Source organism: Phaseolus vulgaris, chromosome 6 (assembly GCF_000499845.2).
Source record: "Phaseolus vulgaris cultivar G19833 chromosome 6, P. vulgaris v2.0, whole genome shotgun sequence".
NCBI classification, from domain to species: domain Eukaryota; kingdom Viridiplantae; phylum Streptophyta; class Magnoliopsida; order Fabales; family Fabaceae; genus Phaseolus; species Phaseolus vulgaris.
Window position 1 is genome coordinate 5,835,136 of NC_023754.2, and position 25,732 is coordinate 5,860,867.

The window sequence follows — 25,732 nt, forward strand, 5'->3', positions numbered from 1 at the left end:
CATTATTATGTCTTAATTGAGTGATTTAGGCTAATTGATTGAAATCCCTTGATTTATGCTCCCTCATAACGTTAGATAAATAGATAAGAAAACGACTCATAAATGACCAAACATCGGGTCAGATCCATGATGTAACAAATTTAAAAGGGAAAAGAGAACTAAGAAGATATTTTGGTTGATTAGAAAATATTTGACAGAAGTTTAATAAATGTGGCCATATATAGGAATGGTTAACAATGTCTTATTTTGCATTAATTGAATATGATAGGTTGATAAGGGAAGATCTAATTCAGATTATTACTTTTCACATTAAATAATGTTTAATGTCGCATTCATAAAGGATGATGTCACATTGATAAGAGTAGATCTGATCTAAATATATAATTGCTTTTGAATGACACACTAAATAATTTTTTGTCAAGGTTCAATAATATGATTGTGAATAGTGGTTGTTAACAATTTTTCATTAATCCTGTGTTTTTTGGATCAACGTATCTATTGTTGACAATGGAAGTATTAAATTATTAATGTTCGGTTTGTTCGGTTCAAGACAAATATATAGATTTAAAGGCGTGGAAACAGTAGATTTAAAGGTGTGCAAACATGCAGATGAATTACAATATAGAAAATATAATTTGATAATATATATAATTTTTTATGTGATAGATTAAAAATAATTATAGATAAAAAATAATAAATTTAAAATTAAATAATATAAAATATAGTAAAATTATAATATTAAAAATTATAATGTGATTGTATTAAAAATTATCAGTATAACCCTTAAAATATTCTCCTCATATATATGCAAAGAATTGAAAGCTACATCAGCAGTGGTATTTTTAACCGAAAATGATATGTGCATGATGTGTATCGTATTAATAAAAATAAATAATTATAATAATAATAAAATAAATAATAATAATATAAATACATTTACATAATTATAATAATAAAAAATATTAATATTAATAATATAAATATTAAAATAATAATAATAATATAAATATTAGAATAATAATTTTTTTAAAATTTATTTATAAAATAATAATAAAATTATAAATAATAATATTTGTTTTGATCGATAATTAGAGTATACCAGGTACATAGTCTAAACATTTGGACATTGGCCCAACAGTTAGGGGCTACTTCTTGAGCATACTGTAATTCTAGAAATTGACCTAAGGCACTTTCTTCCTGCACTCTCACACTCTTATACAAAGACAAAATTATCCTTATTAATTTTTAAAATCCCAAAATTACCCTTAACCTAATAAAACCCTAAAAACTGGAAATGGGTGCCGTTTGTGCGTGCAGGCAGCGTCGTCTTCCTTGGATTGTTGATAGCAGCGACGCAACACTTTCAAAGGTCATTCTCCTTCCAAATCTCACACATCTCTCTTGTGATTTAGAGTGTTGTTGATAAAGGTAAGTAAAGTTTTATGTTTTCGGATTTGCACATCCGTTTTTGTCATGGATTCTTGTTTCCGTAAACCTTTTTTCACTTCCCAAATCATAGAATCCGGTAGAATTTCATATTTGTGGATCCGGTAGTGTTCTGGATTTGTGGATCCGGTAGTATTCCAGATTTGTGGATTCGGTAGTGTTCTGGACTTATGGTTCCGGAATACTAATTTGCTGCTATTTCATGTATTTCATGTTTGTCTTGGCTCAAATTAGTAAAGTAGAATTATATTATATCAAACTAGAGGAGTTGTGGGGTTGTGTTAGTATGTACTCATTCATTAGTTTGTAATTTGGTTTAACTTGAATGGTGTAATTGAATAGAAATGGTGAAGACTAGGGGAGGAGGTTCACAAGGTGATCGTCTACGTCCCACAACCTCTGTTAGAAGAAGAAGAAGACATGTTAATGAAGATGAAGAACATGTTGAACATGAAGATGCAAAAGATGTTGATGTTGAACCTGAAGAAGTTGAACCCTAAATGGAGGTGGAGGATGAAGACGCACCTGAAATAGAAGGTGAAGGTTATCCTAGAGGTCCACGGGATGGGACACTGTTGACAGGTTATGAAGACCATGTGGCCATGCAATTATGGAATGGTGTGGTAAGTAAATATGTTGTAATATGATACTTGTTCATTGTTAATTTGATACGACTTTCGTTCATTAAATTGTATATGATTTAGGTTGGTTAAATTAGGATCGAGGAGAGTTAAAATTGGTGTCTCATGGCCGAAAAATGAATAAGATGGGTGCTCCTCATCCTCGGATACTACCTACAGTGGAGTTGTTAGGTTTAGCTGCACTTGTTGGGGCAAGCTATGACACGATAGACAAAGGACGGTTGTGTGCCTTTGTAGAAAGGTGGCACCCAAAGACAAATTCCTTTCATCTGTCTGTAGGTGAGTTGACCATCACATTGGATGATGTGTCGAATTTGTTGCACCTCCCAATTATGGGACAATTCTACACGTATCCGAGCATGGATGTAGCTACGACGACCGATTTGCTTGTTGATTCACTTTGTGTAGATCGGGGAGTAGCATCTACTGAGACTCGTCATTGTCGGGGTGGACATGTGCGTCTAGGCTGGTTGAGGGAGATGTATGAGGACGCATGTACCAGGAGACAATGGACTATGGCTGCACGGACATATTTGCTACACCTAGTAGGTTGCACCATCTTTGTAGATAAGAGTGCTATGTCGGTTAGTGTATGAATTGTTGTAGCATTGGTATTGATTTGGTCGGAGGAGTCTCCGAAATAAATCCCTTGCTACATTTCAAACTAGATGAACTATCATGTTGTGAAAGAATGGCATCAACATGTTCAAAGTAAGAAGGAATTCGCTTTGTTGATCTACCAAATTTACTCTGACGCCCTTTTAGTGCACCTTTTGTTTTGACTTTCTCCCTTGGTGGACATAAAGATGTCTTATCTGGATAGACAATCTCACGTAATTTGGCTTTGATGTTAATCTTACCAACCATGTCAACCTCATTGAACCGATTCATGATGACAACCCACTCTTGTTGGATGGACAACTCTGCTGAAGTATCATCACTTGAAATATCTAAAAAGCTTAATCGTGTCCAAATGAGATGCACTGACTGCAATGGTATGCTACCCACACCAAAGGAAGCCAATTCACAAGCACAAGGAAGGCCATAAGTAGATCTAATGGTGCACCCACAACGAGATTTATCTAAACCAACATATTCAACTCGATCACTCTCTTCTGCAATATACTACAAGGCATATTTCGATACGAAGCCAACCAATTTCTTATATCTTGTTACATTGAAGACATGACTCACTACATGCAAACTCTTTTCAAATGAAGATTTAATTGCATTATGTTGCAAGATGATCATCTTATTAATGGAATCCCAACAAAAGCATAAGTCCCCCATTGACGTCTCAAGGATCCTCTTTAAACTCCAATGTGCAGCCTCAACCCTGTTACTTGTCGTGTTGCCTAAGTGCATGAATTTATCTGTCCAAGCCTGAACAAACTTTTCTTTTATGTGGATTTAACCAAGTACTAATCACATATTCAGTAAATATAGGCCATGATGAACAAACAACATTAAATGCCTCCACACGATGTTCATAAGACTCTACATTTTCACAATCAACAATTGCTCCCCAAGATTCCATCACTTGATCCCATGCCTCTTTTGGATGAACAATCATTTTACATTTTGCTTTAATATTTTTATCAATGTGAAAACGACATAACAAATTAGCAGCTTCGGGAAACACAACATTTATTGCATTCATTAGAACAATATCTCTATCACTAACCACAACCTTCGGGTATGAATCAAATCTCAAAAACAAACCTTTCAGCTTCTCAAGGGCCCATACAAAGTTATGATGACGTTCTGATGCGAGTAACATAAATGCAGCACTGAAGGTCAATCCTGTTGAGGTTACACCAACAACTTCAAACAAGGGCATCCTATACCTATTAGTTTTATACGTACTGTCCATCATCAATACAATGTTAAAGGCATTCAATAGCTTCACTGAATCAGGGTGTGTTCCAAAATAAATCTTGCACAACATTCTGTTGGGTTTAATAGTGCCAAAGTTCAAGAGGGGGGTGAATTGATCTTTTAAATGTTTCTCGCAGAATCAGTATTTATCACAATGTACAAAAAATAAATCGATTTATTTGAAATTGAACAGATTTATTTTGGCACTGTTTGTGTTTGAAAAACGTTTATACAGTCAAGTTAATCACAAGATTATGCAAATTGCTTTTCCAGATACCCACACTGATATAATGAAGAAAGAACAGTGAGTCACAAAACAACAAGCTTCAATTTTAAGCAAGTGATTAAGGTTCAATTGATAGCTTGACAATTACTTGAGTAACCTATCACAATCAATCTGTTTCAGTGGCTTTTTAACAGGTTATTTATGTTCTTCTTAAAATCAAACAGTTTTCCAGAAATTAAGAACAGTATGTCACAAACCCAGAAAGAACAGATTTATTATTGATTGAACATATTTATTTCTTGACAATTTAACAGTTATGCAGAAATTTAAGTGCAGAGATTAAGGGAGAATGAACACAAGGCAATTATACTGGTTCACTCAACTGAGCTACATCCAGTTTTCACCTAAACCAAGGTGAAATTCACTAAATCACAATTCAAACAAACACAAATCCCACTGTTCTTGAACCCTACAAGAACTTAGGTACACTTGCTGAAAAACCCTATTTCAGCACACACACACTCTTCAAGAAACCCTATCAAGAAGAGTGTACAACCAAACTTTTACAAGAAAAGAAATGTGAAACGACTACACCTGATTGAGGATGCAGAAATCTGCCTTAAACCAGTAGAACAGATTGCTAGAACAGTAGCAACACCTCTCACCAAGCTTTTGGAACCAAATAAGAACAAACACTTTGTGATTTTCGAAATCTTTTAAGAACAAATGCTAATTCTTTGTAAATCCTCAATTCTCTGATGCAAAACTTGTTTTTACAACTGTATGATCGTTTTTGAAACTCAGAAACAAGTTTTCATTTTATAGAAAACCAACTTATAACAGATTTTTGAAAAACAGTTAAAGCTGTTATAAAATGAACAGATTGAAAATAAAATGAACAGATTTATTTTCAAAAGCAGTTAGAGAATTTGTTATGTGAGGAGACTTAGTCGGCCATTCTGGTGCAGGGACAAAATTGAAAACCGTTTAAGCTAGACATGGCACCAGAGTCAAAAAGAATCTATTCATTTACAGATGAACAGATTTATTTTTCAAAACGAAAACAGAAAAAGCTTAACTATTCAAAACACAGTCGTTTTGAAAGGTAGAAGACTTAGTCAAAAAGTTTGATGCACACAATCTAATTTTCACAAGACTTAGCCAAGGCATCAGTTTAAAAATGAATCTGTTTAATTAGAAAAGAACAGATTTATTTTTATGCAGTAAACGTGTTTTTTGTAAAATATGTGAAAAACAGTTTAAGAAACCTTATGCTTGTTCTTATCACATGGCCAGTGGTTAGAAGGTGAGTTACTCAGCAAAAAGCCCACTCTTAAACAACCTCTAAACACTACCTAAGACACACTTAAGGCAAAACTAAAATATACAAGAATTGTACATAAAAGTCTTCATCAAACACATGTCTTGAAGGGGCAGCAACCATCTTCAACACATTCGTCCCTTCTTCAAACCTAGACCAATGGACATACATATCACGCTCAAGTAACATCATCAATTGTTGCATTTCAGTTCTATCACCTCGTACTGATTTGTACATATATCGTGCATTATAAACTTGCTTTATTGTGCTCACATTTTTCTCATTATGCTCTTTCATTGTCAGCAAAATATTTCTAGGATTCACCGAACTGTCTGTCATGTCCATAAGCATTGATTTCTCACTACATGTGAACCTACCAGCATATGGATGACCAACCAATGTATTTGCCAACTCATGATTATGAGACCCACAAATTAATTTCAATATCCATCCTTCACCACTCTTTACTGGATACCCTCGTAATCTGAAAGGACAACCACATTTCCTAGTTCCACTCTCAGTAACCTGTAAATCCTTCTTATATCGTATATATTTATCTCCTCTCTCACAACCTAATAATACAAATGTTTTCCTTCTTCGTTGGCCAGTTGAAGTATCCGATCTCAATATCACAATAACAAAACCAAAGTGAAACGCAACTTTTCTAACCCACTTTAGGAGCTCATCTCGAGTACGAGATACCTACAAAAGTTATCATAACAAATTATTTACTAATTAACAAACAACATAAGCATACTTTACAAACTTAACTTTACCTCATCTGTAGTAAACGTATCATCATCCCACACATCCACCCCATCATATAATTCTTGTTCAAATTCTTCACTACTGTCCATGCTTTTACAAATAAAAAAAAATGAAACAAAATTATTGCATTCCGAATCCATGAATCCATAAGTCAAAAAAATCATTCCGGATCCAACAATCCATAATTCAAAAAGACCACTTTGGATTCAGGAATCCATAACACAAAAAAAATATTCTGGATTCATAAATCCATAATGCAAGTGATGCATTCTGGATTCAGGAATCCATAACACAAAAAACAATTCTGGATCCACCAATCCGTAATGCAATTTAGGCTTCCGGATTCAACAATCTGGAAAACAACAATTTATGACATTTTACCTTCCGGAACACCCCTCATCCGGAACACACAATTTAATTAATTCCGATTCATGAATCCAGAATATATTACCGAATCCCGATATCCGGTAATCTCGAAATCTCCATAACCACCGTGCTCATAAAAAAAAACTTAACTCTTACCTCTATAACCCAAACAACACTTCGACAACGTTGCGTACTCCTCCAACTTGCTCCCAACAATTACGAAGACCCTCCACAACAGTTGATACTCAAGGATAAAGATGATCAGTGACAGTGGAAATGCAGAACGGTGCCCCTTTTTAAATTATAGGTCAAGGTTAATGTTGGAATTTTTAAAATTGTGGGGGTGCAGGAAGAAAAACGTGGGGATGCAGGAAGAATAAGCCTAAACCCAAACATGATAAGGCTAGTGTCTCTAAAAAAGCGTCCACTTCTCATTTTTGACACGACCCAAACACCAAAAGAAGATTTTATCTAATTTGAGTTAGTTGTTGGAAGGAGAAGAAAGAAAAGAGACCAGTCATAGACGATACTCTGCAACAGATACAATCCCGAAATATAAGGGAAAATATTAACAGATAACATACGCAGTTATCAATGCTTGACGACTACTATAAAGGGGCCCTAAGACCCTAACTATCAAGTAAATTGACTCTATGCTATTTACACTACATTATAATATATAAGTGCTCTCACTGACTTGATCATCAGAGTGTAATCAACAGGTAGAGCACCCTCCGTTGGAATCCACAACAAAGATAGAGGGAGATAACAACCACTGCTACAGTCCAACCCAGGTCAACCAACAAGAACATTTGCTGCCCACCGTAGGGCAGGTAAAACTGATCCCACTAGATACCAACACGAGTTCATCCACACCAGCGCACGAGATGAGAAACACGAGGCAAGGAGCTATGGTGGCCGACGAAGACGAGGTCCCCATGTTGCAACAAATTATGGAGACGACGAGAGTCCTCCAACAAGCTATTGAGGATCATCGTAGGGAGCAAGATCGCCTTCGAGAAGAAGCACAAATCGAGCAAGAGCGTCTCTGAGAGGAGGCTCATGTCAAACGTGATTGCCTTAGAGAGGAAGCACGAGTCGAGTAGGCGCAACTGAGGGATGAGGCCCGAGTTGAACAAGAGCGGTAAAGAGAGGAAGCCCGAGCCCACCAAGATCATCTCCTAAGAGAAGTAGAAGCATCTTGAAAGATGATGGAGGAAACTGTGCGGGTAAATGAGGAGCTACAGAAGGCTAATGAAGAGATGCGAAGGACTATGCACAGACATCAACGACAAAGTGTTTGAGTTTGCTCTCCGGATCCGTCCTCAAGGGATGACCCTCAGCCTTTCTTCGGGAAAATAATGTGCAAGGCCATCCCTCCGCATTTTCTTACCCCGAAGATGACTCCTTTCTCAGGAGTGGAGGACCTTGAGAATCACTTAAAGGCATAGGGCCCAAATGATCATATCAGGCAACTCAAATGTTTTTCGTTGCAAGATGCTCAAGGGAACGTTCACGGGAATGACCCTCCTTTGGTTCAGGAGCATCCTGGATGGACATATAACGTTGTTCCAACAGTTTTTGTGAATCTTCAAAGAGCAGTTCTCGGCCAACAAAGTCGACCGCCCCGACTACTCGATCTGTTTGATGTCATACAAAGGGAGGACGGGTCCTTGAAAAACTATTTAAATCGTTACTGCGACTTTTTAGTTCGACTCCCAACGCCAAACAAGGAGGAGGAGGAGAAAGTTCAATGAGGAAAAGTGCCTCGTCATCCGTGAGAAAACGCAAAAGCTCCTCACAGCTAGCCACATAAGGGAAATTCAATACCTCGAATGGTTGACCAATGTGGTCCTGGTAAAGAAGGCAAGTGAGAAGTGGAGAATGTGCGTGGATTTCACCAACTTTAATAAGGTTTGCCCCAAAGATCCCTACCCATTACCGAATATAGATTCCTTGGTGGACAATGCCTCGGGGTGTGGTTTGCTAAGTTTTCTGGACGCCTTTTCCGAGTACCACCAAATTCGGATACATCCAGGTGATGAAAGCAAAACAACCTTCATAATAAGAAAACCAGCTATTGCTACAAGGTCGTGCCTTTCAGTCCAAAGAATGCTGGGGGTGACCTAACAGAGGCTAATGGACAAAATTCTACTACCCATGCTCGGATGGAATGTCCAAGCCTATGTAGACGACATGGTGGTGACATCAGTAAAGGTGGATGACCATATAAATATTTTGGAGGAGTTGTTTGCCACGGTAGGAGTTCACAACTTGAAACTCAATCCTGAAAAGTGTGTATTCGGGGTCAGAGCGGAAAAGTTCCTCGATTTTTTGCTATCTGAAAGGGGAGTCGAGGCCAACCCAGAAAAATGTTCACTCATCATGGAAATGAGGAGTCTGAAAAACATAAAGGAAGTACAAAGATTAACTGGGTGCATGACTACTCACTCTCGCTTTCTCTTGGACAACGACGATAAAGGGTACCTGTATTTCCAATGCCTAAAAGAGAATGATCGTTTCACATGGACTCAGGAATACGAAGAGGCATTTGCCAAGTTAAAAGAGTATTTGTCTAGGCTACCCATACCCCACAAGCCTGCACCAGGGCTCCTAATACGTTTGTATTTCTCACTCACCGACTGAGTTATAAGCTCGGTCATCTTACAAGAGGATGGCCAAGCTCAGAGCCCATATATTTTATTAGCAAGGTGCTATAGGGTGCAGAGACCTGCTACTTAGCTATTGAAAAGGCATCTTTTGCGGTGGTCTTCACAGCTCGGCGGCTGCAACACTATTTTCAGATCTTCACGGTAATAGTCATGACCAACCTCCCTATTCAGAAGGTACTCCAAAATCCGGATATTGCAATGAGAATGGTCTGATAGGCTGTGGAATTATCAGAGTTTGATATACATTATGAGTTGCATGGGCCGATAAAGGGGCATGTATACGCAATTTTTTTCACTAAGCTTGCCCCAGAGAATCCAAATCCGATCCCGATGACTGCCTGTGGGTCCTTTCCATTGACAGTTCCTCAGACCTGTAAGGAAGCGGGGCAGATGTGATACAAGACAAGCCAACAAGGAGATGACCAAGGGTGCAAATCACCTTTCACACTATGAGAAGTCATCTCCCCTTTCAAGTGAAGACCTCACAAGAGGAAGAAATGGACAAAGACCAGAGCATCTCTAATGTTCTTTTTGCTAGTCTTCTTAAGAATAAAATAAGTTGTAAATAAATGGGGCCCACTTTAATGGTCCAAATAGCAAGATAGGCTAGAATAAGGTGCCTTTAGCACAATAGGGGGTGTAGTTATCATTTTAACTTGTTTCTAGCCCTTTAAGAAGGAAAGTTGACCTAGTTTCTAGAAAATTAAGCCTAGGGTGCGTTTTTGACAGTCAAACCCTAAAGGCGCCCCTCACACATTTACCATCTTATCCTTGCTCATCTTGTTTTCCAAGGCACCCATTCATTTAAATAGGGTGCCTTAGTCCATGTATTTACATGTTGAATTTGAATAGAAAAGTTACTCTGCACAAATTGTGTGAGGTGTTTGTGAGGCTTATATCCTTTTAGCATTAGGTCTCATCTTGAGTGATTGGAGAGTTCTCAAGTGGCGACCATCTCACTTATCTTGAAGGAAGACCACACTCCAAGTGGTGTGATCACCTCTCTTCCATCTCATAAGCAATTCCTTCCTTCATCTTTTTCCATTTTTCCATTACTCCATGTATATTTGTGTTCTTATGTTCTTGTTTTTCCTATATTGTCAATTCGGTTTCTATCATGCTCTTTTGTTTCCTTCCATGTTCATTTAATTTCTGCCCTTCATCATCAATCACCATATACTTGTATTTTTCCTTTACCCTCTAGAAGAGATTTAAGCTCCAAACATAGTTTTCAAGTGTTCATTTAATTTGAATCCCAAACTTTTTGTGATAATTGGAGGTAAATGAAAATATGCATGATAAAAATTATGGACATCTTATTTCCATAAACCAACTTGATTTAGCTTATTTGTTTTGAGCTTTTCTTGTTTGTCTTTTAAAATTCTTTAGTTTTGTTGTGGTTCTTTTGAGATCAAGTGTTAAGGGCTTTGTCCCTTTTCATTTGAGAGCTTGCAACACCAAGATAGATCTTTGTTGAGAGAAATTTTTTTTTGAGTGCTTTGTTCAATTCTCTTCTTTGCTACACAAAAGAGTGACGCAAGTGAGAAGAGAGTTATTAACTTGTTTTTCACTAATTGTTTGTTATCTTTGTGCAATTTTTATGGCTCATTTATCTTTCGGGGAATCCTCCAAGCCACAATCTCCCCAAAAGGCTTTTCTTTTAGGAGAGCTTGCAGAAGCTAAGAGGTCTTGATGAGAATCAAATAAAGGAGGCTTTTATTAATGGAGGAAGAGGACATCCACCCTCACATTTGAAGTTCTTCCTTCTAGTCTTCTCAAAATTAAAAAGACATAAAATAAAGATGAGGCCCAAGCCCAAAGCCCAAGCCCAAGAAGGCCAAAGCCCAAAGAGCCCAAGTCCATCCCATGAGGGGCAAGGCCAAGCTTTGAAATACTCTTGTATAGTTTTAGGAGGTGTGGTTATTAAATAAAGGAGTGTGAAAATGTAAAATAAAGTCACATTACCCATGTGACTTAGGAGAGTGGTGTAGGTGTAGTTTTTGGGAGGTGTCATAGTAGAAAAAGGTCACACCTCCCATGTGACTTGTTTTTGGTGGGAATTTCAAATGAGTTTATTTGAAATTTCCCACCTATTTTTCAGCACCTTAGGCTATAAATAGAGGTGCTTCCTTTGTAAAATTCAGATTGGAATTAATCTAAGAAAACTCTACTCAAATTTTGAGTGATCATTGGAGAGCTTTTGAGCCTTCTTCTCTAGTCTTATCTTGATGGATCCATGGAGTCCTCAAGTGGCGGCAGCACTCTCATCTAGGAGCATTCCACACTTCTAGTGGCGAGATCATCCATCATCCTTCCATCTTCATGAGCAATTCTTCTCTCCTTCCTTTCTTCTTTGTTAATTCTTTGTTCTAGCTTGTTGTCTTGTTGTTTGGTTCGGCTATTCTGTTTTTTCCAGCACCTATTTGCTGTTCTTGCCTTTTTAATTTCACTTTGTTCGGTTCAAATGTGTTCTTATTCAATTCTGTTCGGTTGCTTCTTAGTTTTACCTCTTTTTGTTGGTTCAATTTGACAATATGTGGAACATCCAAATGAGTTTGGGATTTGGTACTAGTTTTTGGTGAGTTCTTGTCTTAGAACAATGATCCAACTCTAAGAAAAGTGCCTCTATAATGTCCAACTCAAGGTGATTCCTAAGAATGTCAAGAATCATTCTCTATATGGCTAGTGGATTCACATCATGTGGTATCATGAGTTTAGGTGTGTTCTTGTTTAATTGTTGAGTTGTGTAGCACTTTATTTCAAGAGCTTTTTTAATTTTCTTGCAATTTAAGTTTCTGTTTTAGGCTTATTTTGAGTTTACTTGCTGTTTTAATTCTTTTGCCTATCATATGTTTGAGTATTTTCCTTTTTGAATCATGTCAAGTTTTGTCTTAGTCATGTTATTCCATAATTGTCATTACTTCTAGTAGTACTTTTATTGTTTTTGATTGTTTCCTGCTTTGGTGTCATATAATTTTCTGAATTGATATTGATCCTTTGAGCATTTTATGTTTTAGTTTGAGTTCATGCTTGTATTCTAGACCTATACAAGTTCCTATACATCATTTTCCATTATGTCTTTGCTAGTTCATCATTCTGTTTTTTTCATTCCTATTAGGATTCCTCTGTTTCTGAAAAAAAAAGTGCTTACTGTTTTTCTTTATTGCAATTGATTTACTCACTGGAAAATTTGTGAAAATTTGGATTTACATTCTTCAGAGTGTTACAAAAGCATAGCAAAAAGAAGTACAAAAAAATTCCAAGTACACAAAAAATGATAAATAAAATACGAAAAGTGTACATTACTGCCGAAAAAAAGACGGTAATTGGGCAGCAATTTTGAAAAATTTATTTCTCTCAATTGGCTTACTGTTTTTAGTTTGTTCCAGTGGCATTATTGAGTTGATACATTGAAGTTTCTGTGGTTAATTTTTCACATTCCGGTTCTCTTTCAATCGTTCCAGTTAAATCTGTAAACATAGCACAGTTTGCATACAACACTTTTTCTTGTAGTTCTGTTTTTGTTTCTTAAATCTACTCTAGTACTTTTCTCTAGGACTCTTTTGGTGTGCCTTCTTTCCTCATTGAGTTCTTTATTTTCTTGCTTGTCTTTCATTCCTTAATCTGTGAGTTTGTCTTACATATAGTTTTCCTTTTGCAATTACCTTTCCTTGCTTATACCTTTTCTTGTTTGTCTTTATTGTTTCATTGGTTTTGTGGTGGTTGCTTTTGAGATTGGTGTGCTTGCTTTGACATCTTTCATTTGAGGATTCCAAGACCTCAAGATCAGATTGGTGCAAGGACATTATTTCTTTGAGAGTGACCTATTTTCTGCCTCAATTCATTTCGGCAATTTCATTGCCAAGCTCACTGTTTTTGCTAATTTTGTTTCTTAACTTGTTTGCTGTTTTTGTGAGTTTGCTGTTTTTCATTTGCAAAATGGCTGGCTATTCAAGTGGTGCATATTACAAGCAGCATTCTCCTTCCAAAGTTTCAGCCCTTGGTGAAGAAGAACATAGAAGAAGGTGGCATCACCATCATTCTCATGAAGAGAGCTATAACCGTGACCAAAGATATCACCAAGTGTTCAACATTGCTTGTAAAAAAGTTCCTAGTTTTAATGGTGATAGTGATCCTAATGAGTATTTAGATTGGGAGACTAAGGTTGACCATTATTTTCATGTGTATAAGGTCCAAGATGACGATAAACTTAGGATAGTTTCTTCATCCTTTTTGGGCTATGCCAAAGAATGGTGGCATAAAATTGTAATGGACATTATATATCGCAAGAAACCTCCCGTGGTTTCTTGGAATGCTTTGAAAGAGTGTATGCGCGCGAGGTTTGTTCCTCCTTCTAGGAAGGAACACTTGTTGAAGTTCCAAAGGCTTCCTCAAGGACATAGGATGGTAGAAGAATACATTAAAGATTTTGAAACAACTTTGACTAAAATGAATATGCATGCTAATGAAGAGTCAAAGCTAAAATGGTTTGTACGTGGTTTGAGAAGAGATATTAGAGAAATTGTAGAATTAAATGAGTACTCTTCTTTAAAGAAAGTGTTTCGCCAAGCCATCAAGGTAGAATCCTATCTTTTGAAAACAACTTTCAAAAATACTCATGATTATAATTTCTACAACTCTTCTAGGAAGGATGCCAACAAAATGTCTACTCAAAATTGTCCTTCCAATTTTTCCAAACAAACCATGTTTCCAAAGAAAGTTTCTACTACAAATCCTTCTAATCCTAAGTCACCTACCCAACCTTCAAATATCAAATGTTTTAAATGTTTAGGTTTTGGGCACATAGCTCTTCATTGTCCACAAAAGCAAATCTTAATGATAAAAAAGGTAAAACAAGACCTACCTCACCCACCTACCACAAGTAAAAAAGAAAAAGACAAAGAAGGCCAAGTTGACATGGATCTAATCCTTTCACCTCCAAGGTGTTTTCCTTCCTTATCTTTTTCATTACCCAAGGTTCCTATTTCACCACCATCTTGGTTAAAAACTGTTAGGGATAATTTGTTCATACCTCCTAATGGTTGTCACCATTTAAGAGGTCTTTTTCCAAAACATCACATCATTCCCAAACAAATTTTTCCAACTTGGTCGATTTATAGAACCTCCTTTTCTGAAATCCCATTATTTACAAATGCTAAGTCATGTTTACATTTTTCTTCCACTTTTAATTGTAAAACTAAACTGACTTTGTTATATGCAGGGATTCAGAATTCGTGGACGAATTCTCTCCAACTCGAGGAGTATGATGAGAATCAAATAAAGGAGGCTTTTATTAATGGAGGAAGAGGACATCCACCCTCACATTTGAAGTTCTTCCTTCTAGTCTTCTCAAAATTAAAAAGACATAAAATAAAGATGAGGCCCAAGCCCAAAGCCCAAGCCCAAGAAGGCCAAAGCCCAAAGAGCCCAAGTCCATCCCATGAGGGGCAAGGCCAAGCTTTGAAATACTCTTGTATAGTTTTAGGAGGTGTGGTTATTAAATAAAGGAGTGTGAAAATGTAAAATAAAGTCACATTACCCATGTGACTTAGGAGAGTGGTGTAGGTGTAGTTTTTGGGAGGTGTCATAGTAGAAAAAGGTCACACCTCCCATGTGACTTGTTTTTGGTGGGAATTTCAAATGAGTTTATTTGAAATTTCCCACCTATTTTTCAGCACCTTAGGCTATAAATAGAGGTGCTTCCTTTGTAAAATTCAGATTGGAATTAATCTAAGAAAACTCTACTCAAATTTTGAGTGATCATTGGAGAGCTTTTGAGCCTTCTTCTCTAGTCTTATCTTGATGGATCCATGGAGTCCTCAAGTGGCGACAGCACTCTCATCTAGGAGCATTCCACACTTCTAGTGGCGAGATCATCCATCATCCTTCCATCTTCATGAGCAATTCTTCTATCCTTCCTTTCTTCTTTGTTAATTCTTTGTTCTAGCTTGTTGTCTTGTTGTTTGGTTCGACTATTCTGTTTTTTCCAGCACCTATTTGCTGTTCTTGCCTTTTTAATTTCACTTTGTTCGGTTCAAATGTGTTCTTATTCAATTCTGTTCGGTTGCTTCTTAGTTTTACCTCTTTTTGTTGGTTCAATTTGACAATATGTGGAACATCCAAATGAGTTTGGGATTTGGTACTAGTTTTTGGTGAGTTCTTGTCTTAGAACAATGATCCAACTCTAAGAAAAGTGCCTCTATAATGTCCAACTCAAGGTGATTCCTAAGAATGTCAAGAATCATTCTCTATATGGCTAGTGGAATCACATCAGGTCTTTGGCCCAAAAGGATGAATAGATGCAACACTTAGTGGAGAGATTGCAAAGGCTTGAAATGGCACAAACAAGACAACCAAGAGGAAGGAAGTTGGAGAAAAGAAGAACCTCAAGGAGTTAATCCCATTATGGTAGCCAAGAGGAAGAGCAAGAGTGGAGAATGCACCAATATATTGAAAGGCGCCACCCACACCAACCATCCAAGCCCTCTTTCCCTTTTATTAAATTGCCAAGTCTTAATTGGGAATGTGATCCCAATATATATCTAGGATGAGAATCTAAAGTAGAACAAATTTTCAATGTGTATAAGGTCCAAGAAGACCAAAAAGTTAGGTTAGCTTCCATAGGGTTTTTAGATTATGCCATGCAATGTGGCACAAAGTTGTAATGGACATTGGGCTAAACAAGAGGCCAACCGTGATCTCTTGGGACGATTTAAAATTATGCATGCACGCGTGGTTTGTTCCTCCTCACTATAGGAAGGAACTCTTGTTGAAGCTCCAACGACTTCAACAAGGACCTATAAGTGTAAATGACTACTTTAAAGATCTTGAAACTACTTTAACTCAAATTGACATGCATGAAAGTGATGAGTCTAAAATAGCTAGATTTGTATGTGGTTTAAGAAGAGAAATCCAATATGTGGTAGAACTTTATGAGTATTCCTCATAAGAAAATTTGGTTCACCTAGCCATCAAGGTTGAATCTCAACTGTCAACGAAAACTCATTTCAAAACCACTCATAATGATGGCTTCTACAAATCATCTTGGAAAGACAAAAACAAAGTTTTTTCAAAAACCTTTTTACTTCAAATTTTGTGAAAGATTCCACTTACAATCCTTGAAATTCTAAACCCTCTTCTTCTACACCTAAGTCACCCACCAAAACCTCAAGTCAAAAATGTTTTAAGTGTCTAGGTTTTGGGCATATTGCAACCAATTGTCCTTCTAAGAGAAATATGATGGTTAAAGAGGGGGTGTCATGAGTGATCATAACTCTCTAAGGTCTAGGTCCCCTACCTCTTCAAGAAGCCAAAGTGAGGAAGAGTGAGCTACCATGTGAGGGAGACTTGTTAGTGATAAGGCGCATGCTTGGTGATATTCAAAAACCTTTTGATGAAAGTCAAAGGGAAAACATTTTTCACACAAAGTGCCTTATCAAAAACAAATTGTGTTCCTTAATTGTGGATGAGGGTAGTTGCACAAATGTTGCAAGTACAAGAGTGGTGGAAAAACTTGGGTTATCCACCATCTCTCATGCAAAGCCCTACAAGCTCCAATGGCTTATTAAAGAGAGGGAAATCATGGTTAATAAAAAATTCCTCATAACTTTTGCTATAGGAAAATATAAAGATGAGGTTTTATGTGATGTTGTGTCAATGGAAGCAACACATTCTTTTGGGAAGGCCTTGACAATATGATAGACAAGTTCTACATGATGGCCTAACTAATCACATTTCTTTTAACTTCCAAGGGCACAAGATTATCTTAAAACTCCTCTCTCCCAAAGAAGTTCACGAGGACCAAATAAAAATGAAAAACAAAAGAGAAAATGAAAAAAGAGAAAGAAAGAAAAGATAAACTGAGTCACGACATATCATCTCACACAACTAAATCAATCATGTTGACTCGTGCCATGCTACAAACTGCACCTCCAAGGTGTCCTTCTTCCTTATCTTTTTCATTATCAAATAAGTCTAATTACTTGACATCTTGGACAAAGAAATTTTGGATGAACATCAAACAACTCCTAAAGGTTCTCACCTTTTAAGAGGATTTTTATCACCAAGCCCTTTCATCCCCAAATATTCTTTCCCAACATGGCCTGTAAGAAGAGCTTGCCCTTTTGAACTCCTCAAGCTCAAAGAACATAAGTTTGTTTCACCTCCCACACCCTGCATTATCTTATATGTGAACAAACTAACTTTGTTACCACAGGAGTTCTAAATTCAAGGTCGAATTCTCTCAAACCTAGGGGGCATGCTACAAACCAAGCCAACAAGGAGATGACCAAGGATGCAAATTACCATTCACACTATGAGAAGTCATCTCCACTTTCAAGTGAAGACCTCACCAAAAGGAGAAATGGACAAAGACCAGAGCATCTAATGTTCTTTATGCTAGTCTTCTTAAGAATAAAACAAGTTGTAAATAAATTGGGCTCAAACTTTTGGGTTCCAAATAGCAAGATAGGCTAGAATAAGGTGCCTTTAGCATATATGGGGTGTAGTTATCATTTTAGCTTGTTTCTAGCCCTTTAAGAAGGAAAGTTGACCTAGTTTCTAGAACATTAAGCCTAGGGTGTGTTTTTGACATTCAAACCCTAAAGGCAGCCCCTCACACATTTACCATCCTATCCTTGCTCCTCTTGTTTTCCAAGGCACCCATTCCTATAAATAGGGTGCCTTACTCCATGTATTTACATGTTAAATTTGAATAGAAAAGTTTCAAATTGTGTGAGATGTTTGTGAGGCTTTTTTCCTCTTAGCATTAGGTCTCATCTTGAGTGATTGGAGAGTTTTCAAGTGGCGGTCATCTCACTTATCTTGGAGGAAGACCACACTCTAGGTGGCGTGACCACCTCTCTTCCATCTCATAAGCAATTCCTTCGTTCATCTTTTTCCATTTTCCCATTACTCCATGTATCTTTGTGTTCTTATGTTCTTGTTTTTCCTCCATTGTCAATTTGGTTTCTATCATGCTCTTTTGTTTCCTTCCATGTTCATTTAATTTCTGCCCTTCATCATCAATCACCATATACTTGTATTTTTCTTTTGCCCTCTAGAAGTGAACATTCACACTTAACCACTTGGTTAAGTTCGTGTCCAGTGGGGATCTTCTTTGGGTTCTCACCATATAATTGATAAAAATCTCAATCCTAAGTAAAGTGTCATGTCCAAAAATGGAATCATCTAAAATCAACTCACATCATGGCGTCATCCTGGAAGTACCGAACGATGTTCTTATCAAGAAATCCCTTCGATTTGCATTTAAAGCAAGCAATAATCAAGCCGAAAACGAGGTCCTTATAGCAGGCATGCTATTAGAAAAGGAGTTGGGAACTCGTTTGTTGCTAGCAAAAAAGTGATTCATTACTCGTAACAGGGCAAGTATCCAGAGAATATCAAGATAAAGACTCGCACTTGGCCTCTTACCTCAGGTATGTCAAAATTTTGAAAGAAGTGTTCTCTGCCATTGAACTCATCCATGTTCCCAGGGAACAAAATTCTCGTGCGGACTTGTTATCCAAACTCGCAAGCTCCAACAAAGGGGGCAGACACCGATCGATCATTCAAGAGACTTTGAAAGCACCACGGGTGAGTGTGTAGGAAATACCTGAGGAGAGCAACTCTTTGGTTATGCAAGTCACCTCAACAGATTGCTGGATGACATCTTATATTCGATACCTAACATATGGGTTACTCCCCTCAAATTCCATAGAAGCTAAGATCGTAAAAAAGAATGGAAGTCGGTACGATGGTGGACGGTCATCTCCTCTGATATGGTTGTTAGAATGTATGGCTTTAAACGAGAGGGGGGGGGGGGTGAATGGTTTAAAGAGGGTTTTCGCAAACTTTTAAGTCAAGAATGAAATTACTTCGAGAAACAGTTGATAAAGAAATCAGTTTGCCAAAACACAAAGCAAATAAGCATAACACCAGAAAAACAATCGGTTGTTTCGCATAAACAATCGGTTGTTTATACCAGTTCACAAATATTAAAACTGAATTTAAAGAGATTAAGGATAGAGAGAATGCACACAGAGGTTTATACTGGTTCACTCTAAACCCAGAGCTACATCCAGTCTTCCCAGAAACCACTGGGGAATCCACTAAGCAATCAACCCTAGATTACTTACAACACAATCAAAGAAGTGACCTTGATCCCCTCAAGACACACACTTCCTTTGGTCCAGCACAACAACACTAAGAATGCTGATCTTGATCCCCTCAAGAACACACAACACTTCTCAACAATACACAAAAAGTTTTTTCAAAAGATACAAAGGATAAAACTTGTTACAGAACAAATATGAAATGAATACAAGATGAAAATCCTATCTCACACTCTTTGATCAATGCAATCTCTAAGCAATTCTCAACTTTTCAAAATCTCAAATCAGTTGAAAAACACAAATCTGTTTTTCTGTATTTAAAACAAAGTTGTTTGTTGCATAATCTTATCAAACTATTAATTGCATTTAAAGATTGGTCAAAGCATTAAAAACTGGAGCGTAAACAGTTAGAAAATAATTTAATGCTCAGTCAAAGCACATAACAGTTTTTTGTTATGGTCACAAAACAAACAATCGGTTGTTTCCACGAATCAATCAGTTGTTTCCACGAATCAATCGGTTGTTTTGGTTTGACAGCAAGTCAACCGTTGAAAACAGTTTTCAACCTTTCTAAAAACACCTAAGTATAAAACAATCGGTTGTTTCGACAAAACAACATGTTGTTTTTCACTTAGTTTGAAAAACACTTTTCTTTTAAAAGGATTGAGAATGCTTATGCTTTGGATTCAATCAAGAGTGGATTATACATGAAATCTACCCCAGATCCTATCTAAAAGACAACTCAACAACAACAAGAATATCCAGCCTTTCATCAACCTTCAAAGGGTTTTGGATTCTTCAAAGCTTGACTACACTTGGTTCAACAATCTCCCCCTATTTGATGAAGACAAATCCCTGATTGCTTGTGTTGGATTTGATTGAATCTGAAGCAGTTCCTGCAACACACAGTTTAAGCAAAGCACTACTGATATAGGGTTAGAACAAAAATAGTATATCAGAGCATAGAAAAACCTATAAGGCTTTCTTTAAACAACCATAAACTGTTTTTCAGAATTTAAAAACGAAAACAACACACAACATAAATATCCCCCTATTTGTCTTCACAAATAGACAAAAAAGAAGAGATATAAAGATAATTGTTCTTGATAAAACAAAATTAAAAAACAGATGCAGAAAAACAGAAAAAAACTGATACAAGCCATAAAATCAATCGGTTGTTCCGTGACATCAACTGGTTGTTTTTCTTCTTTAATCATCTTTGGCATATTGTAGATCAAAAATCTGATTCTGAACAACTTCAATCTGTTCATCCAATGTCATGAAGCGTGAATCCATGCTGTTGAACCTGTTATCAAAGCTCTGGAAGTTGCTTACACACAGATCATGGAGATTTCTTTGATTCTCTGCAAATCCATCAAGCCTATTGACCATGTATCTCTCAAAAGAAGACATGGTTGGCATTCCATCTTCCTGATTTCCAGCACTGGGTCCAACATCTTGATTTGTTTCAGGATGATCTTCATGTTGAAAATCCATATCAGCAACATGTTCTTCTTCATCAAGATCAGCAACAACACTTGATGAGGCACCATGGTCACCATCTTTGCTTATCCATTTGCCACCTATTTTGGTGAATCCCATTTTGCTGAGAGAGCCATTGTTCATCTTTGGAGTTGACTTAACCAACTCAGATGTTTCATCTTCCAGATTCACTTCGAAATACAGCAAAAATTTAGAAATCAAAATAGCATATGGATAGTGATAGTCACTTAACCTCATTGCCTTTTGCATGTGTTCCTTGATGATGTGGATCCAATTGATTATGATCTTCTTCATTATGCAGTAGATATACACAAGGTCTTCCTCAGTAAGAACAGAATGATTGCTCCCCCTTGGAGTTAGAATCCAAGTCACAACAAGGGCCAACAACCTTTCATCAAGCCTCAAGCCTCCAACCGAACAAGTCCTTACTTAAGCATTTTGATTTTTGAAACAACTCTTGTAGTATTGGACTTTGTTGAAATCCTCCACTAAACCAAGGTTCCCCTTGTTGATTTTGAGGCCAGAATACTTCAGACCCGCCACTGCAGTCCACACATCATAGGTGATCTCCATATGTATACCCTTCACATGAGAGACAAGGTTGTTTCCCTCAAATTTGAGATTTGTGTAGAACACTCTAATCAAATCTGGGTAGATGTTCCCCTTCATCTCCAAGAACTTTCTGAGAGATTGATCTTTAAGCAGCTTCCTCACATTATCTAGCTTTTGGCTTTTCAGCCAATCAACGAAAACAACTTTGGGGTTGTTTATCACCTTTGTGCTAGTCTCAAACCTATACATTTCAATAAGATCATTATCTCCAGAAAACCATCCTTCTAATCTTCCTCTAGACCTTATTGCTCTGGTTTTAACTCTCTTTGAGGTGGAAGGAGTTGATTCCATGATGGCAGAAAAGGAGCAGAGAAAAACTCACACAAGAGGAGCAAGAGATGTTGCAAGAGATGGCTCAATTGGTTGTTCTTGTGAAAGAGATCAGCTGCAACATATTTTAAAGCAAAAATAGAATCACATAACATTCAATGACGTGAGTGGGTACCAGATTTTCAGAGAGAAAAGACTTGACCAAGCCCTGCACAGAAAACGTCATAAAAAGAAGACAATCACATGTAATCTTTGACTAGTCATAAAAGCTCTTAAATTTTCAAGATTGTGGAATATATTCCTTTATGACTGTTGTAACTTCTTTCTGAACGTGATCAACTTTCAACACAGGTTCATTGACCAAGGATTCTTTTTTAATGTGATCTGCAACAGACAAAAATTCAAAATAGAAATTAAATTGATTTCTTCACAGTGCTGTCAGACACAAAACAATCGGTTGTTTCGAGGAAACAATCGGTTGTTTTTCTGCAGCAGTAAAACTGATTTTGATTTTTTAATCATTAGCAGAAAGAATTCAAAGTAGATGAATTTGAACATTTTAAAAAAGATGTTTAAGCATGAATATGAACTTGAACAGGAATTAAAGATAAAGATAAGAAAGGTCTTATCCTTTATGATGTTCTTTCAATGAGTCATATGCTTTGTGATCAATAAGCCTCTTTTGATTATTGAGAGCCTTTGGATAGATACAGAACATTGATTCAGCTTCAATGTTAGTCTTTTTCTTCCAAGAACTTGATCAGATGACTCAGTCCCTCACACTTCTTTTAGATTTCCTGCACAAACATGAGTTCAAACAACAAGATTTGGTCCCTTTACAAATGTGGGTCCATTTGATTTCTTTTTCTCATTTGAAACCTCACATTCTTTAGGAATCCATTTCATGAAGCCCATGAGAACAAAAAACTTTCTTATTTTGCAAAATCTAACCGAATGGCCCTTTTTCATGCAGTAAAAGCATGTAACAACTGGTTGTTTCGACTTAACAATCAGTTGTTTTACTGACTTTCTTGAATTTTTTTTTTGAAAACTTATCTTGTTTGTTTTGTGGATTAAAACCTAAACCAACTTTTCCAAAACCACAGTTTTGAGATGCCAAGACACTCTCAAAGTTAGATTTTCCTTTCGGAAGCTTATCCACAGTATTAACAAGATAGAGCACTTTCTTTTCATGGTTTTCACAATTTTCGCAAATGAGAGTGTCACACTTGCAAGAAGAGTTTTTGACATGTGTTTCAAGATTTTTAAAATCCTTTTTAGATTTTTCCAGCTCTTCTTCAAGTGCCTTCACTCTCTTTTCCAGCCAGCTGTCAAGTTCTTTCAATCGGTTGTTTGAAAGAACCAATCAATTAGCTTCATCGTGAGTTTCTTGAAAAGCTTGAAGCAATTCACTATAATTTTGTTCATTTAAAGAAGCACAAGAACTTACTTCACTTGAGCTGCAAGATTCATCATCTCCTTCAGCAATCAAACAGATGTTTACTCTTTCTTCTTCACTTTATGATGAACTTGATGAGGATACCTCATTCTCATCCCAAGCTATGTAGGCTCTTTTTGTCTTGCCCTTCTTTTCCTTGTAGCTAGGCTTTTTCTCCTTGCTTTCTTTGTTGGGGCAATCTGCCTTTATGTGCCCTTGCTCACCACAACCAAAACAAGTATAGTTATTGGAATTAAAATCATTGGATTTCTTGTTTCCATACCTATCTTTGTTGTTGTCCTTGTTGCGGTTCCTCTTAAAGAATTTGCTAAACTTTCTGGATAGCAAGCTAAGGTTCTCTTCATCACTATCATCGCTGGATTCTTGTTTGCCTATCTTCTTGACAGCTTTTAAGGCAATACTCCATACATGCTTGTCTTCGCTTTCTTGAACATTGAGTCGATTCATCTCTAACTCATGTTCCCTAAGCTTGCCAAACAAAGAAGCCATACTCAATGATGTTAGATATTTAGATTCAGATTTGCAGTTACCTTAGGTTGCCATGCTCTATCAAGACATTTCAAAATCTTGATGTTTAGATCTTCCTTTTCAAAGGTCTTGTCAAGGCTCATGAGATGATTGATGATGTGAGTGAATCTTTTATGCACTTCAGCAATTGTTTCACCCTTGAGCATTCTGAACATTTCATACTCTTGGATTAGAGTATGCTTCCTAGCTCTCTTCACCTCATTTGTACCTTCATGAGTTACCTCCAAGGTGTTCCACATTTCCTTTGTTGATTTGCATTGAGAGACCCTGAAAAACTCATATGAATTCAAAGCAGAGGTTATTATGTTTTTAGCAATGCAATCAAATTTGGCCTTCTTACTTTCAGAATCAGTCCATTGAGACCAAGACTTTTCAATGGAAGATCCATCTTTTTCAAATTTTGGGACAAACAGACCATTTTCAATTGCATCCCAAATACCTTTGTCAAGTGATTCTACAAAGATTTTCATTCTAACTTTCCAAAATTGGTAGTTCAAACCACAAAACAGAGGTGGTATGTTGATTGAAGCACCTTCCCCAAAAGGTAGTCTATCAGTAATTAAAAATCAGTTTTAGGATCACACTTGAATAAATTTCAAGAACCAAGCTCTTGATGCCAATTGTTAGAATGTATGGCTTTAAACTAGAGGAGAGGAGGGGGGGTGAATGGTTTAAAGAGAGTTTTCGCAAACTTTTAAGTCAAGAATGAAATTACTTCGAGAAACAATTGATAAAGAAATCAGTTTGCCAAAACACAAAGCAAATAAGCACAGCACCAGAAAAACAATCGGTTGTTTATACCAGTTCACAAATATTAAAACTAAATTTAAAGAGATTAAGGATAGAGAGAATGCACACAGAGGTTTATCCTGGTTCACTCTAAACCAAGAGCTACATCCAGTCTTCCCAGAAACCACTGGGGAATCCACTAAGCAATCAACCCTAGATTACTTACAACACAATCAAAGAAGTGACCTTGATCCCCTCAAGACACACACTTCCTTTGGTCCAGCACAACTGTTGAACCATGTGGTGTTCAATGTTTTGAAGAATCCAATCCTTTGAAGGATGATGAAGCCTTTGCTTTTCTTGATGCTGCTGTGCTGGTTTTAGCTTTGTCCTGGGGTAGTTCAATGTTGTAATCAACCCTTAGATTAAATCTCAAAGCAATTAGCATCTCAAATTTATCAAAGCAAAATGTTTTTCAAACTAAGTTGAAACAACCGATTGTTTTGTCGAAACAACCGATTGTTTACACTTAGGTGTTTTGAGAAAGTTTGAAAACTGTTTTTGAATGGTGAATTTTGTTAAGTAACAAAACAACCGATTGATTCGAGGAAACAATCGATTGTTTGTTTGAAAACCATAACAGAAAAACTGTTTTCTTTGACTGAGCTTTAAATGCTTTAACTGAAAACGCTCCAGTCATTAAATGCTTTGACCAATCTGTTTTAAATGCAATTAAGAGTTTGTTAAGATTTGATAACAAACTATATTCTTAGATATATTCTGAAAAACTGTTTTTATATTTTAAGAATCTTGAAACATAGTTTTTGACAAGAAGAGTTTTTAAAAGAGTTTTGAGATTGCTTAAGAGTTGAGAGATTGATCAAGGTGCTGAATAGGATTCTGCTTGTATTGATTTCAGATATTCATCTGTAACAAGTGTAATCTTTGTAAACTGCTGAACAATTCGTTTGTGTGTTTTTGCTGAGATTGGCTGTGTGTTCTTGAGGTGTTCAAGATCAGCAATCTTAGTGTTAGCCAAGGAGAGTGTGTTTCTTGAGGTGTTCAAGGTCATTCTATAGGTTGTGGTGTAAGTGATCAAGTGGTGATTGCTTAGTGGATATCCTCAGGGTTTCTGAGAAGACTTGATGTAGCTCTAGTTTGGAGTGAACCAGTATAAAAAACTGTGTACAATCTCTCTATC

At 36.7% G+C, this 25,732-nt stretch overlaps 2 protein-coding genes across 2 annotated transcripts; one reads left to right on the forward strand and one right to left on the reverse strand.

Moving 5' to 3' along the window:
* Positions 1 to 1,946: 1,946 nt before the first annotated feature.
* LOC137833278 (protein MAIN-LIKE 2-like) lies at positions 1,947 to 2,654 on the forward strand. Its single transcript, XM_068641637.1, has 3 exons — positions 1,947 to 2,069; positions 2,165 to 2,542; positions 2,637 to 2,654. Exons 1-3 carry the CDS (start codon positions 1,947 to 1,949, stop codon positions 2,652 to 2,654), a joined length of 519 nt encoding a protein of 172 aa, XP_068497738.1.
* Positions 2,655 to 2,672: 18 nt separating this feature from the next.
* LOC137833279 (PKS-NRPS hybrid synthetase cheA-like) lies at positions 2,673 to 6,369 on the reverse strand. Its single transcript, XM_068641639.1, has 4 exons — positions 6,289 to 6,369; positions 5,580 to 6,214; positions 3,517 to 3,952; positions 2,673 to 3,212 (listed from the first exon to the last, which is right to left on the reverse strand). Exons 1-4 carry the CDS (start codon positions 6,367 to 6,369, stop codon positions 2,673 to 2,675), a joined length of 1,692 nt encoding a protein of 563 aa, XP_068497740.1.
* Positions 6,370 to 25,732: the final 19,363 nt, after the last annotated feature.

Coding starts and splice junctions, on each gene's coding strand:
- LOC137833278 (XM_068641637.1), top strand. CDS start 1,947: ATGGAGGTGGAGGATGAAGACGCACCTGAAATAGAAGGTGAAGGTTAT. Junction 2,070..2,164: donor TGCAATTATGGAATGGTGTG/GTAAGTAAATAT, acceptor TGGTTAAATTAG/GATCGAGGAGAGTTAAAATT.
- LOC137833279 (XM_068641639.1), bottom strand. CDS start 6,369: ATGGACAGTAGTGAAGAATTTGAACAAGAATTATATGATGGGGTGGAT. Junction 6,215..6,288: donor ATACGTTTACTACAGATGAG/GTAAAGTTAAGT, acceptor TAACTTTTGTAG/GTATCTCGTACTCGAGATGA. Junction 3,953..5,579: donor GACTTTTATGTACAATTCTT/GTATATTTTAGT, acceptor GATGATGGACAG/TACGTATAAAACTAATAGGT.